The sequence below is a fragment of the Pseudoliparis swirei genome, chromosome 21, assembly GCF_029220125.1.
Source record: "Pseudoliparis swirei isolate HS2019 ecotype Mariana Trench chromosome 21, NWPU_hadal_v1, whole genome shotgun sequence".
NCBI classification, from domain to species: Eukaryota; Metazoa; Chordata; class Actinopteri; order Perciformes; family Liparidae; genus Pseudoliparis; species Pseudoliparis swirei.
In genome coordinates, this window is record NC_079408.1 from 16047603 (window position 1) to 16067437 (window position 19835).

The window sequence follows — 19835 nt, forward strand, 5'->3', positions numbered from 1 at the left end:
ATCGCCAGATTGATCACCATGTCTAGGGAGTCGGCCACATCATGAACCGCGAGTTCATCCTTGAGTCGCTCAGACAAACCGTGCAGAAAAACTCCTCGTAGAGCCTTGTCGCCCCATCCGGACCCCGCTGCCACAATGCGGAACTCCACAGAGTAATCTGCAACACTCCTTTGGTTCTGTCTTAAATTAAGCAGACGTTTAGAAGTATCTTCAGCACAAACAGGATGATCAAAAACTTGTTTTAGTTCACTCATGAAACGGTGAAAGCAATACCCACTGATTCCTCCATCTCCCAACACAGACTCAGCCCAGTCTAATGCTCTTCCTCTTAGTAGTCCCGTAACATAAGAGATCTTAGCCTCATCGGACGTGAAAGTGAATGGTTGGCGAGAAAACACTAGTGAGCACTGGAGTAGGAATCCTCTGCACCTCCCCAGATCTCCAGCATAAGGTTCAGGAGGTGGCACAGGTGATTCCTTGATTACCTGAGGCGGAGCAGGGGATGGAGCTGATTGACTGCTGACAGTGTCCAAAAATCCTTGAATCTCCTACAATTGGGTCTTGATGGTTCTGCTGTCATCCAAAAGCTCTTGTATTGCCTCCTGGTGTCGTCCTAATAAATTTCCATGGCCAGCAACTGCCCTTTGAAAATCTTCCTTGTCAGCTGGGTCCATTCTTTTGGTTGGATCGTTCTGTTAAGGGGTGAGCAAGGCAGGAACCCAAAAGCAGCACAAGGAGTCTTTCTTTCCAAATAAAAAGGTTTCTTTTAATTGTTCACTGAGCAGAACCACAGTCTGGCAACAGGAGAGAAACAAACGATCCAACAACATAAAGGGGTATGAGGGCAGTTTAAGTAGCCAGCGTCCTAATTGATGATCAGTCACAGCTGCTCTGGCAATCACCGCCCAGGGGAGGGAGGAGACAGCCACACCTTCTTGGTGAGCCCTAGACAGACAGGGTAAACACACAGGAGACAGAAGGACAGGGAAACAGAGGAAACACAGGGAAACACTGTCTTGTCTTGACGACAACATGACACAGAGGGCTTTACAATCTCACATACGACATCCCTGTCCCGGAACCTCATATCGGATCAGGAAATAGAGTGACAGTATTTATTAGTCCCCATATCATATCATTACAAAGAAATGAAGCAAATGATGCATCACCAAATGAGAGGCTAACCGAGCGAGTGGGCTTAGTCACGTTGCTGTCAAAATATGGTCATTTATTTTATTGATCCATGTGCTTATTTTAAACTTTATTGTGTAAATATAATATAGTTAAATTATAGTTTTTAAAAACCTATATAATGTAGATCATGACATTTAAAAGGATTTTGTGTGGATAAAAATGCAGCCTTTAATAAAAACGGAAAACTAAAACTTTGCTGGAATTCATCTTATTCCTCAGTTCAGTTGTACACACAGTGTAGGTTCTGTTCTTTTTTCTTCTTTAATATTTTTAATTGTTCCCCATGGTCTAACTTTTCCTTGAAGCGCTGTCATCTTCCTCCTGCTCCTATTCCTCCTCATTTCCCTCATGCTCCTCTTCCTTCTCCTCCTCCTGTTCATCCTCCTCCTCCTCTTTCTCCTCCTGCTCCCCCTCCTGCTCCTCCCCCTCCTCCTGCTCCTCTTCCTCCTCCTCCTCCTCTTTCTGCTCCTCTTCCTGCTCTTCCTCCTCCTCAGTTATTCTCAAAGGCTTGTGAAAATCCCTGACCCAGTTTATTATGTTTCAGCACTAAGAGGAAACCGAATGAACAATGTGATGTTCACCAGATGAACATCATTCACACGCTGACTAGACTCAGCCTTTGCCTCTAATATCAACGTATTATAAAGATTAAAATGCGCTTCTGTCACGTTGCAGTTTGTTTACGTCGATCATACTTGTAGTCCTAAAGCCTTGGAATGGGCGTTTTCGTTCCCCAACACTCCACTTCCCGTGTGCGCAGTGGCCTGACAGCCGGAGGATGCTCCATGGAGCAGCCCACTGGATGCTGGAGACAAGAGACAAGACCCCCGCTGTTACCAACACCCACCGGAAAATCTGGATGTATTCCTTCAAAGTAAAAGCGTCAAGGTTGAAATAAAGTAGGGGATAGAACACGTCGACTTCCCAACGAAATTGCATCGAAGTACAGGCCTTCTTGCTTTAATAGTGTTTGACTTCCAAAATCATGATTCATTTAATTTCATATTATATTTGATGTTATAGGACCTTGGACATCAGGAGGGAGCTTGGAGTTGAGTCGCTACTCCTCCGTGTCGAAAGAGGTCAGCTGAGGTGGTTCGGGCCTCCTGAACGCCTCTCTTTAGAGGGTTTCCAGTCACGTCCATCTGGAAGGAGACCCCGGGGTAGATATTAGACATTAGACCCAGCTGGCCTGGGAATGCCTCGGGATCCCCCAGAATGAGCTGGACCATGTTGCAGGTGAGAGGGAAGTCTGGATCAGCCTGCTGGGCTTGCTGACACCACGACCCGACCCAATAAGCGGCTGACAATGGATGGATGGATCTATAGACACAGTCACCTCATGTAAGAGTAGACTGAAGACTTTCCTCTTTGACAGAGCTTATAGTTAGGGCTGAATCAGGTTCACCTGGTCCAGCCCCTAGAGATGCTGCTATAGGCTTAGAGGCTACTGGGGGACATTTTAGGATACACTGAGCACCTCTCTCCTCTTCTCTCTCGACTTATGGATGAAATTTCATCTCTCCATCACACATTACTAACTCTGCCTCCTCCCCAGAGTCCTTGTGACTTCATGTCTCATAGGGTCCATTGGACCTGGCTGGGTCTGATGCCATGGCCCTTCTGATGCCCCGCCCACTCCTCCTCTCTACCTCTTACTGCCTGACGGATCATGGAGGTCTGGATCGTGGTCCATGCCTACTACTAACTATTCATACACTCTGTCATATTCATTGAATGTGTTGTTACTCTGTAATGATTCCTTGACATGACATCGATTCATATGTCCATCCTGGAGAGGGATCCTCCTCTGTTGCTCTCCTGAAGGTTTCTTCAATTTTTTCCCTGTGAAAGGGTTTTTTGGGAGTTTTTCCTGATCCGATGTGAGGTCCTGGGACAGGGATGTCTATGTGTACAGATTGTAAAGCCCTCTGAGGTAAATTTGTAATTTGTCATATTGGGCTATACAAAATAAACTGAATTGAATTTAATTATATGACCAAGGGTGGGAATAAAAACTAAACGCATATTTCTTATTTGTAAGCCTACTTTACTTAAATACATTTTAATATAAATTTTTCGTCATAATTGACTGGGTTTATACTTGTGGAATTCCACATGTGATTACATTAACACAAATACATTAAAGTGCTCCAGATGTTTCTGCACAGCAGCATACAGTATCCTGAAAGAACCCAGGACCTCTCTAATCCAGAATGTAGATTTCACTTTTATTTTGAAATACCACACCGGAAATGTGACTCTCTCGCCTCTGCAGCTTGACTCTCGCAGTGTCTGTTCGCGCCCACACCCAACCTGCGTTGTCTGCTGTGAAGAGGCAGCGCAGCCCTGCAGTGTCAGCGGGACTTTGTCTTCTCGGTGCGGCTGTTCGGGGACATCTCTGCGGCATCAGCAGCGAGGCGCCGCCGGGCTCAGCGTGGACACATCCGCCTCCATTCGTTCTGCTGGCGGCTGGCATCACCCATGTAGCCGCTGTCAGGGTGGACAGGAGCATCATCTGACTGGAGAAGAAGCCCGACCGGCACCATGAGCAGCACGGGTAAGACCGTGTTTTAAATGGTGATGGTACAGGCTTCCCTCGCGCACGCAAGGCCCATTCTTATAAATAAATAACTCTCCCAATAACAATAACTTGTAATTCTCCTAATGCAGATGGGTTGAAGATCCTTCTCAGTCTGTGGTAGCTCTGTCCTCATTCACACCATGTGACAGCTGCTCTGGCAGCTCAACAGTATTCCTCACATGTACATGATGCATTTACAATATGTTATTATTCATAAGTAGCTTGCTGTGGTCCTATGTCTTGTTATCCTGTCTGCCAATGAAGGCAGCAGAAGCATCAGGGTGCACCCTGTGGTGCTACAGCTAGTACTGAGGCGGTCTGGTCTTCAGACACTGTTTTAAATGTGAAAATGAATGTCATGCCCCATGAGAGAGTACGTGGTGAAGCCCACATGGGTGTGATGGCTCTTGACTCCTGGTGTCACGCCTCACTTTGTCCCTGAGGAGGTTTGGAGGAATGTGACACGAGGGTGGTCCTCATGTGAAACCTGTCAACTGTCAAGTGCTGCAGCAACAGCTCTGCATATAACAAACATGCTCGACATGCGAATGACATGTTGTTTGAAGGTAGCGTCTGTAAGCTTCACGAAACATGTGTTTTGAAATTCTAATTACTTCCTGACAGCAATCAATGAATGAAATGCTCTGGAAAACAAGTGAAACAGCATGTGTCTGTGGCGGTGGGCGGACTGTAAGATCCTCGTCCAGTCATTTCATTCCGCCTGGACGTGATGGACGTGATGGTGATGGCCTGCCTGTTCACAAGCTGCTAGCTGTGTGATTAGTGGCAGTAGTCATGCTTTCTGTCTCAGGTTAAAGTGTTATAGTGATCATTTTGGGGAGTGGCTTCTGTCTGGAGGCCTGAAGGGTTGTCAGTGTTGACATCATGGAGACTTTAAAATGTCAAACCCTTTTGGAGCTAGTGCGACTTTCATTGGAAACAAGTTGACCACAGTGAGTCGAGTCATCGTTTACTCTCGCTACTCTCTCAAGATGAACAACCTGAGCTTCAACACTGGAGCCAACGTAGAACACGAGGTCCCCAACTTTTGAATATCATAATGGGGTTTAGGTGTGATTAAAAGGTCAATAGGTCAATGTAATAATGTCAAAGGCTACAAACTAAACTCTTGATGAAGGTGAAACTCAATGCTTTGAATACGTGAGTGATAATTAAGTGGGTTCTATGAATACATTCACATAATAAAAATGAGCTCACGTTGTGCAACGTTTTCCCCAGGGCTCTTTTCAGGACCCTTAAGGAACACATCTAGAAACGGGTGTTCCATAGGCTGAGAAATGACAGAAAAGCAAACATTCGGATTTATTACAAGAAAACTGTAAAGTTACGTAACAAGCATGATCATGGAAGCTGGAAGTCTGGCAGAGTTGAGGATGGTTAAAGAAAATATATCTATACAATAACACCCTACTCAATACTAAGCAACATTCATATTTGTTTAATTTTATTTGAATGGCCAGGACCATTCATATTTAATGTATTAGTTTGTTGAACAACATTTTACACAAATAGTAATATTTTATGTCAAATATGTAATTATTTTAACCAACAATGCAATCTGTTCTTAAACCTAAGTACTTTTGTTGTCTAAACCTAACCAAGTACTTTAGTTGACTAACCTAACCAAGTACTTTTGTTGACTAAACCTAACCAAGTACTTAAATGTCCGAATCTAACCAAGTACTTTTGTTGACTAAACCTAAGTACTTTTGTTGTCTGAACCTAAGCAAGTACTTTTGTTGTATAAACTCATCACCCTTCACCCATTCAAACTCTATCTAACCAGTCACACCCATTCACTTACTGGGATTTGGGGTAAGTGTCCGGGGATCGAACCTCCGATCCTCCGGTTGAGGAACGACTCTGGTCTCTCACTGACCCAGAGCCACCCATCTATTTCTGTTTAGCCCAGTCACTGCGTTATGTGTGCAGATGTTCCTCTTGTTACAGTCGGTCCATTGTTTCCTCTCAACTCGTGTCTCTGATTGGCTGCAGCTCCCAGACAATCTCTCTGATAGGTCCATCTGTTTGCCTCTGATTTCGGTTAGGGAGAGAAAACCCCTTGGGTTGTGTGAAGTCATCATTAATACACCTGGAAGCTAAGTAGACCTCTGCTGGAAGTTCTTTTTGAAAAGAGAATGTATATGTTGCACACAGGGCATCCAGGCGTGCGGTTTAATAACTTCTTTTACTGAAAGAAATACATCACGATCAGAAACACTATTGCATGCTGCAGGCTGTTTTAGTCTATTACTAGCTAAACAAACGTAGCCTTTTCCCTTATACATATAAATAGAACATATCTGCTTACACTACCACTCTAACTACTTCAGTCACCCTGGAGACATTCTGCACATTCACACAACTCTCATCCTCACAGGTTACAGGTGGTTACTCCACTGTTTCTCATTCGCTAGCATGACTCAGTGATGCACTATGTCCCCTTGGACATATCATAACATTACCTTTGCACAACTCTGACATACATTCATATTCAGATATTACATATTCGTATTACTGACGGTTATGATCCATGTCGCTACTTTTATACCGTTTATCACTTTTACCTGAAAGCACAGAAACACATCACGATCAGCAACGCAACTGCAGGCTGCCGGCTGTTTTAGACTATTACTAGCTAATTAAACTAGCGTAGCGTTCTCCCTCGCTTTCTTCCCGAAGGACCCCTGAGCTGACCTAAGTGCCTGCATGAGCTTTACTCATCGCAGCCAGCATTAACCTCTCACACAATTGAAGCCTCCATTGCAGTACACACATGCCAAAGGAAACAATTATAAATCAATACAAATATTAAATACATGAACATATGGGGGGGGGGGGGAGGGGTCAATGTCCAGTTCCTGAAATTGTGTCCATTGTTAATGACACACTCGGGTCACCTGGAGCGGCTCGATGTGACGAGCTGGGAGTGAGAAAGGGTTGTAGTACGAAACCCAGACTGTTTAACCTGTGACCTCTCAACAACATACAGCAGCTAAGCCACAAGACACATCATACTTATAATCCTCAAACACCTCCATCTGTCATTCTCCACTGCGTAACCTTGTATTCAGAAGAACATCCGAATGGCTTTGAAACTGTTCGTGATGTTCAGGTTTCAGGCTAACTAGTGAGCTAATGCTCCTTTCTGACTCAATGCTGCGTTATTTCATAACTAAGCAGCCGAGCTGAAGTAACACATCGGCCTAGTTATTCACACAGAAAGACAAGTCAGAGATATCAGGAATGTTTCTCCCACCGGTCGAAAGAAACCACAGAAATGTCAAATTGGCTTCCGACTGGAGCTGCTCACAGCGACGTTACATTACAATGCAGTATGAACTGTAATTCAATCTATTCAGCTAAGTAAGACGGAGTTTTAAATGTTTTTGTTAATCTAGTTTCACTTGTTTACTAGCCGCTCCAAATATGTAATGTAATAAAAAAAACACAGCCATGAGGCTGTGCACACTGCTGAGCTGCTAATGAGAGTTGGTCTGGCACACTAGCTCACATTCATTAGCATCCTGCTGGAAACAAACAAGGGACATCGTTGTTTACGTTTTCCTGGTGCCTTTTGGAAGTTTGACCTTTGACCTCCTGAAGAATGTCGCCTGGATGTGTGAGTGGACATCTCCTCTGCCTGTGGACGATGACAGCTGGTCTCCACAAGTAGGGACAAGTTGCTACTGATCAGTGTAAGGTGTGTGTGAGTGTACAAAGGGGTCGCAATAAAGTTTGACATGTGGGCCTGTATCGAGGGAGAGTGGAGCAACTTAGGCACATGTTGTCTTTACTTTGAAGTAGAACAGTTCATTCAGTGTTTAACTACAAGTGATCCGGGTTAGCAAACAAGCTGACATGGATTATAAGTAACTCTAGCAGACAGCTCTGATGACTGCTCATCTCTTAATTGGGGTCAGAGTGGGACACAAGAATGAGCTCCCTAACTGCTCCAGTCCTCTGCCCACCTGGCCCATCCTGTCACTTTTAGTTCACTTATCTGTTTCTGAAAAGAATAATATTGATAATATAGCTCTTTCTTGTATCAGTTTAATATGCCATAATGTCGGCAGTAACACAAGCCCTAAGTCTGATGAAGTTGGTGAGCCCCAAACAGGATGTTATTTTACCATCTCAATACACATACAGATATCATCACGATGCAGCTTTGTGTACACAGATTATAAAGCTCTATGAATCCCCATCGGGGAAACACATGTGTCACTATGTCGATTGGCAGGTGTCAGTTGAACAAAGCGAAGCTTATATAACAACCGTATGTGGGGATTGCAACCAAACAAGAAACACATTCATGAATTAGTTGAATGAATATTAGCATGGAGTTGTGGTCGTGTTGTGGTGGTGCTGGAGTTGTGGTGGTGTAACCCTGCTACCTGAGACAGGTGACACTTGGCAGACAGCTTCTGTCTGCGAAGAAAAGATGAAGATCAGATTTTCATGATGATCACATAGTCACATCTCTCATGGTGACATTATTTTGCATATAGAAAAGATGAAAGATATAAACTGTTCCAGTCTCCAGTTTATTTCTGGAGCTTCTCTCCATTCTGACCATGTAATGCAGCTGTTGTTCTACCCAGAGAACCAAAGGGAGACCTGTCGTGTAGATGAGGATCTTTAAAAGCCGACAGCAACAACACCATGAAACACATTGCAGCATTCTAAGAAGAAGTAAGAAGACGCTTCTGTTGGAGAAAGGAAACTGAGATGTGTTCACAGACATCTCTGGGGTTATTTAGTCTGACGACCTCTCTCTGACATTCTTTACCTCCTCAAACCACAGTTTGAATAACGCTCTGAGAACAGGGTCGGGATGAACACACCCTCAGAGAAATCTCACTGCAGGCCAGTCGTCATTCTCTCAGTTCCAGAACCATTTGACGACGCATGTTGTTCATCACTAAGTGGGTTTGAGACACAGGCAGGTGGAGGTGATTGGACACTGGGGAACGAGACACAGGTGGAAACAATGAGGGCGGGGCTAGCAATCACACAGAAGGAAACAATCAGGACCAGGGCAGACAATCACAGGGACAGGAAATGCAGGCAAACAGAGGACACGAGAGACAAGGCCTTCAAAATAAGACACAAAACAAGACACAGAAACTGCAGATCATGACATATAGACTTTATTTTAAGATAACAAAACCCAAACCCGGACTTAACACATGAAGCCTTCAGACCATTCTACTATTATTTTCTTTTTCAATTTTACAACACAATTAAAAAAAAATGTTGTTGGTAAATACACTTATAATAATTTTGATTGACGTCTTAATGGATCTGTACTTGGATAGCACATTTCTAGTCTTCCATCCTCATGTCTATGTGTTAAGTACAGAGATGGAAATATTCAATAAATAGTTCCAGCATGTAACTTCCCACATATTGTAAATATATATATATTTAACAAATGAAATACACATTTATTTATTTATTCATGTCCATCTTATTCATTCATTTTTTTTTAAAGGAAATGAGTACACATACTTATGTGTAATTCCCAACATTTGGTGTACTCATATTTCTCTTCCTGTCAATTTCCTTAAAAAGACCCAAACTCACAACGCATTGTTGCTGCTAACCAGGCGGCAACTTGTGGTTCAGAAGAGTGAACCAGTGTCTTCAACCTGCATTCTCTCTCTACTGACCAGCAGGAGGGGACTCCTCTGATTGTAAAAATAAGTCTAATGCTACGCTCACACCCAAAGCGACGCGAAGCTCGGCAAGGGGCGGGGCTTATCTCAGTAGCTTGTCTTCGTACATTTTTTTATAATTTCCTTCATCCAGCATGAAGAACTAACCACTAGTTCTGCTTTATACTTGTTGAGGACATCCCACAAACATCTAAACATCTAACGCCCTCGTGTTTGGGTTCATGACATTAATATAATATATTATATATATATATATATATGTATATATACATGACATCACCCGGGCCTGTTTTATTCTCTGCGATAAGAGGTATTAAAGAGCTCCGGGTGTCCGCAAACTGTAACGATAAGCGTGTCCTCCATCTTGTTCTGATTCAACGGCGGCGGGACAGCGATGACGTGTGGAGCTACTCGAGAGCTGATTGGCCTGAGTTGCAAAATTATCGCCTCAAAGTTGAAATATTTCAACTAGGGGCGAAATTCTCACCGCCCATAACACGCCGCCCAAAATGTCTATAGAAACCACACGCGTCTGTTCGTGGACTTTGCTCATGGGATCTTATTGCGCAAAAAAATGGCGTCGCTTTTGGTTTGAACGTAGCATGAGTCTATATAAAATGACTCTTCTTCTTCTTCTTCTTCTTCTTCATTCCCTCAGTAAACATTGTAAACATGAGTTTATGTCTCAATCTCCAGTTTCAAGTCTTCTATACAGCATGATGTCATAACTTAGTACATTATGGTCATGCTGGTTTAGGGGCGGGGCTAAGAGGTGATTGACAGGTCATTTAGAGTCAAACTGAGGGATGGTTGTGATTGACAGGCGTCTATACATCACTCCTCTGACATCCACATAGTAACTTTCAATTATTAGTTGCAAAAAAAGCCAAGATGGCGATGACCGTAGTCCAAGGCGCCAACGGACAAACCAGAGACACCAACGGGCGACATCATAACGAGTACGTTCACTAATTATATAAAGGCTGTGCTTCTAAGATTTAGCTCAATGTTGTAAGTCCATGAAGAACATTTACAGAGAAGTTGAGCCCGAGCTCTGAACCATGGATTGCTGGTTTTATTCTGTGAGTGATCCATTACTTCCACCCACAAACACAAACGCACGTATGATTATCTTCTGGCGTCGTGCCATGTTGCAGGAGGCTGCTTCCCTCCAGCTGTGCAGACTGAGTCACAAGGCAGTGGGAGGAGCTTTGCTCTGAAGACACCTGCCTCCATGGTGTGTGTGTGCAATGTGCATGTGTGTGTGTGTGCATGTGTGCGTGTGTCTTTGTGTGTGTTTTGTGTGTGCATGTGCGTGTGTGCCTGTGTGTGTTTGTGTGTGCCAGTGTGTGTTTGCTTCACTGTCTTTCTCTGTCATTTCTTGGGAGTTCTTCCTGATCCGATGTGAGGTCAAAGGTCAGGGGTGTCAATGTGTACAGATTGTAAAGCCCGCTGAGGATAAATAGTTATTTGTGATATCGGGCTATACAAAATAAACTGAGTTGAAAATGAATGTTCTGGAATGATGATGTGTGTAGTTGTGCTGGATGTTTGTAGAGGGGAGAACAACGAGTCAGAAGAACAAGGGAAAATATATGGAGTGTGTAATGTGTGTGTGTGTGTCTGTTAGGTTTATGGTAAGGTTAACGTTGAGGGTAAGGTTAGGTTAAGGTTAATGTAAAGAGAGTTTAAATTAATAAAATGTTAACATAAGCAAACATAGCAGGCGCAAGATGAGCAGCTATAGTCATTTCTTAAATAAAAAAAGATTACACATTAAAATATAAACGGAATAAAATACGTACAACATATAGAAAAATACAAGATAATAAAGTATCTAAATAACTATGTAAAATAAGTGTGCATCGGGTAAAGAAAAGAAACGCCCAGGTTAACATAAGAAGTCTATTGATATCCCAGACAGTTGTTATTTTTTATGGTTAAAAGTTAAATGGTCCTTAAAACATCCTCAAATGAAAGTGGTATAAAGAGGCTGATAACATAAAGATGTGTGCCCCCCCCCTCTTACCTCTTACCTCTTACATCATTAATATATCAAATTGTATTTAAATGAGATCTCCAAGTCATACAAGTGTATATACAAAATACAAATAAATAAATAACAGACTAATTAACACATAAATTGGGTTTAGGTTAGGTTTAGATTAACGTTAAATGTTGGTAAAGGTGAGGGTCAGGTTACGGTTTCAGGAGAGGAAGTCACTGTAATGTCCCCAAAAGTCATGAAAACAGTGTAATTATGTGTGTGTGCTAAATGAAATAACAGTGGGCACATCCAGACACCACAGCCCTTCTTACTGGCATAATTTCTGACTGACCTCACTGTGCTAAGCCAGACACACACACACACACACACACACACACACACACACACACACACACACACACACACACACACACACACACACACACACACACACACACACACACACACACACACACACACACACAGTAATTAAGCCTGCAGTGTGGTGTGGGCCTGTGACATTTCACTGCAGGCTGTTTATTCTACGTGACTCCACTAACTCAATAGTCTGTCACACTTTCAGATGAATATATTTTCTTGTTGGTGACTTGAGCACCACAAGCCAAGTGCCATAGAGTGTCATTATATATATATATATATAATGACACTCTATGGCACTTGGCTTGTATATATACATCCTCCTATATGGCTCATATCTCCAAAAATAGGTCCCTCACAGCAAAATAATCTAGATTGATAAATAATTATATAGGAAACATATATATTTTAGTTTTTGGGGTGAACTGTCCCTTTAAAACTGGAAGCAGGGAAAAGCTAGTCTGGCTCAAGCAATAAAGGACCCGTGGTGTATTTATCACACGTGATGAACATGAAATACGTTTCCTCTCTGTAACAGATTGCTCGTCCATCCATGAATACTTTATCCCTCTCGCTGTTGAACATGCTGAGGCTGACATTTAGAAGGTCAGCCACTGACTTCTGTTTATGATGAGCTGGCTCTGTGCTGGACGTGTAGCAGCATGTTGTTATCATAAAGTTATTATCCTGCATGTTTTGCTGATGTGTCTTCGGGTAGTTTAAAACCTTTTTCCATCTTTTCATTGAATCTAAAGTACTATTTTCAGTTTTTAATGAGTTCAAACTGTTGTTAATATATTCCCTCACGTGTGGTGGAGTTCACCTGTTGGGCCAAAAGCAAGCAGCACAACATGTGGAGCTCATTTCAATGAGTAGTTTATATTGGCCGCTCTGAAAACTAACGTAACACTCATTCTGGAGAAAGAGTCTTCATAGTATTTCAATCATGTAGAAGTGCTATTGAATGATTGTCTAAAACATGAATTTCATTACATTGTTCAATGCCCCATGTTAACACTGTTATACTCCATGGTTCAGGTTAAGACTGGCCAACTTAACTTAGTGAAGGTAAATATGGTGGTAACGATCTAAAGACGTCTAAGAGCCCAACCACGCAGCCGTCACATGCTCCATGCTAACACATCGATGTCATGCAGCGGTACGTTAACCATCTTCTGGTCATAACATTCATTCATGATGTATGGACGCACCTGCATAGAGTCATCATTCATCATTCATGTGTTTCAGCAGAGCAACCTGGGGGGGGGGGGGGATTGGGAGGAACGGCTTGCCGATCTGAACCCGAGCGGTGTTCTGTTATTGGACTTCTGTGCTAGCCACTGCTTGTCCATAACAAACACCATGTTCCACCACAAGGTGGCTCATCAGTGGACCTGGTACCAGAACACCTGAGGCCGGAGATCAATGATAGACTTTGTAATCGTGTCATCTGATCTGCGAATGTCTTGGACACTCGGGGGAAGAGAGGAGCAGAGCTGTCAGCTGATCACCACCTGGTGGAGAGTTGGGTCAGATGTTGGGGGAGTCGACGAGAGAGACCTGGCAAGCCTAAACGCGGAGTGAGGGTCCGTCTGGAGGACCTTTCACCAAACATATTGTTTGTAGTAATTGTTGAGACGGGAGAGGGATCCTCCTCTGACGCTCTCCTGAAGGTGTCTTCCCTTGTTTTTTCTATTTCTTGTGAGTTTCATAGGTCAGGGATGTCATATGTGAACAGAGTGTAAAGCCTGCTGAGGATAATTAGTCATTTGTGATTTGTGATATTGAAGGCTTATTAGTTATATCGAATTAAATATGATTTCCCATCAGCTCTGTCTCTCTAATTGGCCACCGACTGTGTGTGGTCTGCGATGCCTGTAGGCCCGTTAACGGAAACCAGACTTGTTGTCCTTGTTTTTAAAGGCGTCATGAAGCTCCTGTGATGCTAACGCTGCACTGACCCTGGATCAGATTACTGAGGAGAGACGCTCCACGATCAATGAGCTGCAGGGAATTATGCATCACTGTGCTTTCTCCTGAGTGTGTGTGTGTGTGTGTGTGTGTGTGTGTGTGTGTCTGTGTGTGTCTGTGTGTGTGTGTGTATGTCTACTGTCTGGGTAGATATATAATCTCTTGGGTGTTCCCTCTTGTTTACATGGATAAAACACATTCTGATGCAGACTACTTTGATTTATGGTATTTACTGAAGTGTATATTCAGAGAGCAGAGAGGAGGCCAGAGAGGAGGCCAGAGAGGAGGCCAGAGAGGAGGCCAGAGAGGAGACCAGAGAGGAGGCTAGAGAGGATGCCAGAGAGAAGGCCAGAGAGAAGGCCAGAGAGAAGGCCAGAGAGGAGGCCAGAGAGGAGGCCAGAGAGGCAGCTAGAGAGGAGGTTTTATATCTAAACCATCAGTGTGTGTGACACTTGTCGTACATTTGAAGTAAAGTAGTGAAAAGGAAATGTTAATGTTCATTTAAAAAAACTCCTTTTGGAGGTCTAAAGTAAAGCTTTTTAGTTCTCAGTGTTTGGCATTAGCACACACACACACACACACACACACACACAGTAGCAAATATAGAGTGGACCTCTGTGAACTCACTGGTCTCTTCTCCATTATCCAGCTCCCCAGTATTCCCAGTAGTGATACGGTCATGTGACCCTTTGAAGTGAAGCTTTACGATAGTCTTGTTCACTGTAGTGCTGCAGGTTGGTCACGCATTAACCTGCTCTCTCTCTCTCTCTCTCTCTCTCTCTCTCTATATATATATATATATAAAATATATGATTACAGCGGTATTGATAATGGATGGATGATTACAGTTTGGTTGTCATGGCGCTGCATGAGCAGCTGCCTTTCACAGCAGCTCGCATGCACTTTTAAGCTTTTCCTATATTATTTTTATGTTTGGTTCCTCTTGTTACTTCTTTCCCTCCCCTACTGATTACCGTAGTAATCAGTCCACTATGGCAGCCAGACACGTCCAGCTCGTCATGGTCTGTCTGCTGGGCCACTAGGTCCACTCTAGGTCTGAACATTCTGTGCAATACACACCCATTCAATTTAGTATGTATGGCCAGTCAGTATGGGCCTATAGTTGAGTGTTCTCTAGCCATGTGTGTGTGTGTGTGTGTGTACCTTTCTGGCAGTTTTAAAAACATTTTGTGAAATACTCTTTGTGACATCATCAAGGGAACGGCTGCAGAAGACCTGCGACTCAAAACCTGTGATTACCTGATCGTTCCTATCCAGACCAGCGGGATTACAGTCGGATCTACTTGAGAGACGATCTACACACAACACCACCGTCTACTGCAGACCACCAGGTCCTCTTTTACAGAACACCACAGAAATATCCATACTCGTCTTCAACGGACACAAAAGTCTTTAGCGGTGACTGAAGACTTCTGCGTCTGCTACAGAGCGTGCCATGGATAGGAGACAGAAGGCTGGTGGTCCACCAACAGTTGAGATGAAAACGGATCTTACTTGTGTGAAAGGCAAAATCATCAGTGTGACAAGGCAGCTAAGCCCCCCATGCCAACTCCTCTGATCCGATGTGAGGGTTCTGGGACAGAGGGTGTAAAGCTTTCTGAGGGCAGTTTGTAATTTGTGATGTTGGGCTATACAAAATAAATTGATTTGAATCGAATGTAATAAAGGCAACCTGAAGGAATTTAAGAGACTCTCTGCCGCGGGGACAACCAGTGCTCTGGAGAAGCTTCGAGCACAGACCATCACAAAACACAGAAATCATCCTTCCACAGAAAAGTCTCCAACGCCAGTTTGAAAAGATGGAAGACGCCTAGCAACCAAGAGTGTCACAAGATGATTGCAAAGTGTGATACAGAGATACAACATCTCACCAACACCAGCTGAGCAGCCAAGGAGCTCCTGAAGGTCACCGATACATACCTGGACTTGAAGCAACGGGGCTGAGTGCCAGAGGACGGTGATCCAGATGGAGGAACAGACTGCACACACTTCCCAATCCCGTTTGGATGTATTTTCACTAGGGCTGTCAATCGATTAAAAAAAATTAACTAATTAATCGCACATTTTGAAATTGCGATTAATTAATCGCGATTAATCGCGATTAATCGCGCTTAAAAGTGTTTTCCTTCTTTTTAAAGACAAAACTTCACACAGAGCTGTGTTTTCAAAGAGGCTCCTACATATACAGTGCCAGCGAGGTATTTAATATCATGGATGATAAATTGTTTCTTCAGTGAAACATCAGATAAGTAAAAAAATATATATATTGAGACCCATTGGTCCTGTCATCTTTAACATTGAACAGCAGCAGAACCAGTGGCCTTGGTAAACTGACTGACATTCAAATATGTCACGTTAACCCTCTGGAGGCTGGGCTCATTTTATACATTTTACAAAATAAATTAAATTCACCGTTTAAAGTCTTTTGCATGTGACATATACCCACGTGTTATACATCAAACATTCCAGAACAATCTCAGCTCTGAAATGAGGCTCATTGTCCTCGCGCGTGTTCTCTGGTTCTCTGACTGACAGGCTGCTAAATGAGCCATACCTGTGAGGTGGGAGGTCCTTTGTGATTTACTGACAGACAAACGGATTGACCAATCACGGTGAAGGTTTCGTGTGACGAGTTCTTTCCGCGCCCCGTCCCCCGACACGTCGCCCCTCTGTTCCTCTGTGGATCAGAGGGGGAGACGGGAGGAAGGAGGAGCAGGAGGAAACCCGACTGATTCATCCACGAGTTAAACTGATTTCTGCTCCTTATTTTCGCGGAGAAATAATTGTTTTAAAAACGGAAACAGTGTCAAACCGTACTGCCGCGGTTAAAAAAAAAAAAAAAAAAACATTTGCGTTAATTACGTTAAAATATTTTAGTGCGTTAACGCGGCCAAATTAATCGCATAGATTAACGCGTTAACGCTGACAGCCCTAATTTTCACGCATGTGCTGACAGCGCTGTGGGAGGAGAAGGCGGAGAAAAGGAAATAAGCCATCTGGATTATACAGCCGGGTTGCCCCAAAGCCACACTGAACATGTTTACATCGATTCCTATCACAAAAGCCCAAAGTGGTATGATCATGCAGCTCTACATCCTGTTGAGGCTCCATCATTCGGGCTCTGTTTTGACAAGACCTGTTACAGCCCCACTTTTGGATGTGTGGTAGATGCCACTTGGCAGCTCTCTTGCCGGATGATTTGCAAAGCAGATCCTGTGTCTTTTCCCTCCCCTCTCTTACTCCCACACAAACACAGACACCAGCGGCGCCTGCTGCGTGGCGAGGTCCACCACAGAGCATCTACTGAGCACTTCCTTTGGTTTATGTTCCAGCGATGCTCCCTCCGTCAGGGGAAGAAAGAAGAGAGGAATGGAGGACGTGTGAGATAGAAGATGTGAGAGATGAAATGAGGCCATACTCATGGCTCCGTCCCTCTGGCCTGTCTCTCTGCTCACTGACAATCAGCTCATTCTTTATACACTGCCCCGGTACATCCTGTCTGTTATTTTTGGTGGTTTTTGATAACCTCCTTCATGTGTTCCTGCTGATCTGGCCTGGCGCGACTTTGAAAGCAGCTCATGCTGTGTCCTTTCTATGGACCTGCAGGTTCAAGTGACATCCTTTGTTTCTAGGCCAAAACCCAAAGCTCCAAAGGCTGAGCACTGTGGTCTGGGGGGTCAAAAGAGTCCACAGGCTGTACTTTGTCCCAATGCTACTTTGAGCTCAAAGCTAATGTCGCCATGCTTACATGCTCATGATATTAACAAGCTGATGTTAGTAAGAAGCATGTCCACCATGTCATCTTACTGTTTCAGCATGTACATTTTTGCAGGAGTTGCTGATTGCTTTACCTTTTGTGGGTTCTGTATTTTAAAGACATTTTTTAATGTCCATTTGAGCATTTAAATGCCCTTTCCATCTCTTTTGCTCAGGCGAGCTGCAGCGTCACCATCTGCAGTATATCTGCATACGCTAACAAAGCGACGGCATTATCTCGAAAAGACCCGGTTGGTTCTGCTCAATCATATTGTCACGAATTCTACACTTTTTAAAATGAAATAATGTGGAGTTATTACTTGGCTTACTTCTACTAATTCTAACTAGGAGGTGTGTTCAATATGATCAGGTAGCAGCTGGAGGTACAGAGGTCATCCAAGGAAAGCCCAACACACTGACCCTTACACCTTGTCACAAGCATAGCTCATACTGAGCCACCACAGGAGGAGTCACATCATTATGGCAGAATGTTCCCCATCCGGTCAGCGGGTTCAGTTATGTTCTGAAGCTCGCCGCAGGGCCTAATGAGTCTGCTGACGTCACTACTGTGGAAGTGGCTATTGTTTTACTGGGTCCAGTAGATGGAGGAGGTCCAACATCATTCCTATGGCCTACTGTGACCCCGCAGCAGCCCAATGAAGAATGACCTCATTGTTTTCACAACACAAAACCATTTGCTGTAGAAACCTGTAGAAATTATCTAAACACTCTAAACTGTAGATCAATGCCTTGAGTCATGCTACATTATGTATTATTTATTGCCATGATGTTTCCTTATTACAAAATGATTTACAGAAAAATAAAACCAGCACCAAATATCTATAACACAGCTTCTGCGATAACCTTTCATTTGGTGGCTTTAAAGTCCTTTTTCATGATATGTTCACATTATTTTGTCCAGCCCCTCCCTACACAGTATAGCTCTGTCCTTACCTTGTGGGTGTAAAACTAGTTGGATTACGGATGGCGATGAATCCCCAAGGTGAAGTCTACTTCCTGGATACTGATTAGTTATCAGCTGAGCTCAGTGGTCTCCACATCCCCTCGATATGAAGTCAGTTCAACATGAGTCTGATATCTCCACACAGTAGACGTGTAATGATGATGTAGAAACAGGCAGACGAGGTGGGAGGTTGGATGATGATGCAATCTGTTGTCTCCATGTGGACTGTTCATTTCAAGCAGGTTCACCAACACCTTCTGATTTTAGATTGAGTCATACCAGAAGTAGTAAAACATTGTCACTTCTATAGCCACCTTTGTGATTTCCTGTTGCTCATAGTTGAGCGAGCTACGTTTAAACTGACTACAAGTTGCTCCTGTAGCTGTTCAATGATGTATGAATGTGTGTGAATGTTATTTACTGCAGATATGCAGGTGCAACATAAGCTCCTCCCATTAGTGTATGAATGTGTGTGAATGGGTGAATGATGTCATGCGCTGTTAGTGCAGACTAGAAAAGTGCTATCCAAGTATAGTCTACTACACTATTCAGGACCACGGTTACATTCTAACTCACTTTACTAGAAGTTGGAGGCAGTTCGGGTGGTTTGATAAATAAAGTCGGCGTACCTCACAAAAAGAGCAGCGCTATACTTCCTCAACGTCCTGTACCACTTGTTATACTGTATATCGCTTATCCTATTAAATCAATAACCCAGGGGAAAACCTTGTGCTCTGTTCGGTCAAACACATTGTGAACATACTGAACCCTCGCTGGTTATCAAAGAGATGTCAAAGTTGAGTTTGCTGTGCACTGGGGAGACTGGGACACGCCCAGTGATAAACTACCATGAGGAGGTGTCATTCTCGGTGAGTGGCACATGCTGCTATTTATAACAGATAGCTGCAATAACTCAGAGAGAGAGCGAGAGAGAGCGAGAGAGAGAGCGAGAGAGAGAGAGAGAGGCGTATGACTTCCAGTTCATTCCAGAGATAGTGTCGGACAGAGCGCTCACTCTGTGCTCCTGTCTATTATTACACCAGAGCTGCAGAGCATGTGGACGATGTGTTGCAACACCAGCGGAGGACTCTGAACAGATTTTCGGGATATTGTCTCTAATAACTATCACTGAAGGACATAACAGAATATCACATTTGGGAAAACAAGAGATTGACGATGCCAGAGGAGAAAGGTAATGACGACCTTTAGTCAGCTATCTGTGTTCACCTGTCTGTGAGAGAGGCCGTCGCTAATGTGTGCCATTATCTGGACTTACCT

The 19835-nt window shown here is 43.6% G+C and overlaps 1 protein-coding gene across 11 annotated transcripts in view; it reads left to right on the plus strand.

Moving 5' to 3' along the window:
* The first annotated feature begins 3518 nt into the window (after positions 1-3518).
* ablim2 (actin binding LIM protein family, member 2) overlaps positions 3519-19835 on the plus strand; it is a 96064-nt gene continuing 79747 nt past the window's right edge. For 5 of the 11 annotated variants that reach the window (XM_056443047.1, XM_056443049.1, XM_056443044.1 and 2 more), the window contains exon 1: positions 19537-19749. In XM_056443047.1, the coding sequence (XP_056299022.1) occupies positions 19734-19749 (16 nt within the window). In that variant the 5' untranslated portion in view covers positions 19537-19733. Of the gene's footprint in view, positions 3755-19535; positions 19750-19835 lie in introns of those variants that run through there. The other 6 variants (XM_056443041.1, XM_056443043.1, XM_056443050.1 and 3 more) reach the window with 4 other exon arrangements.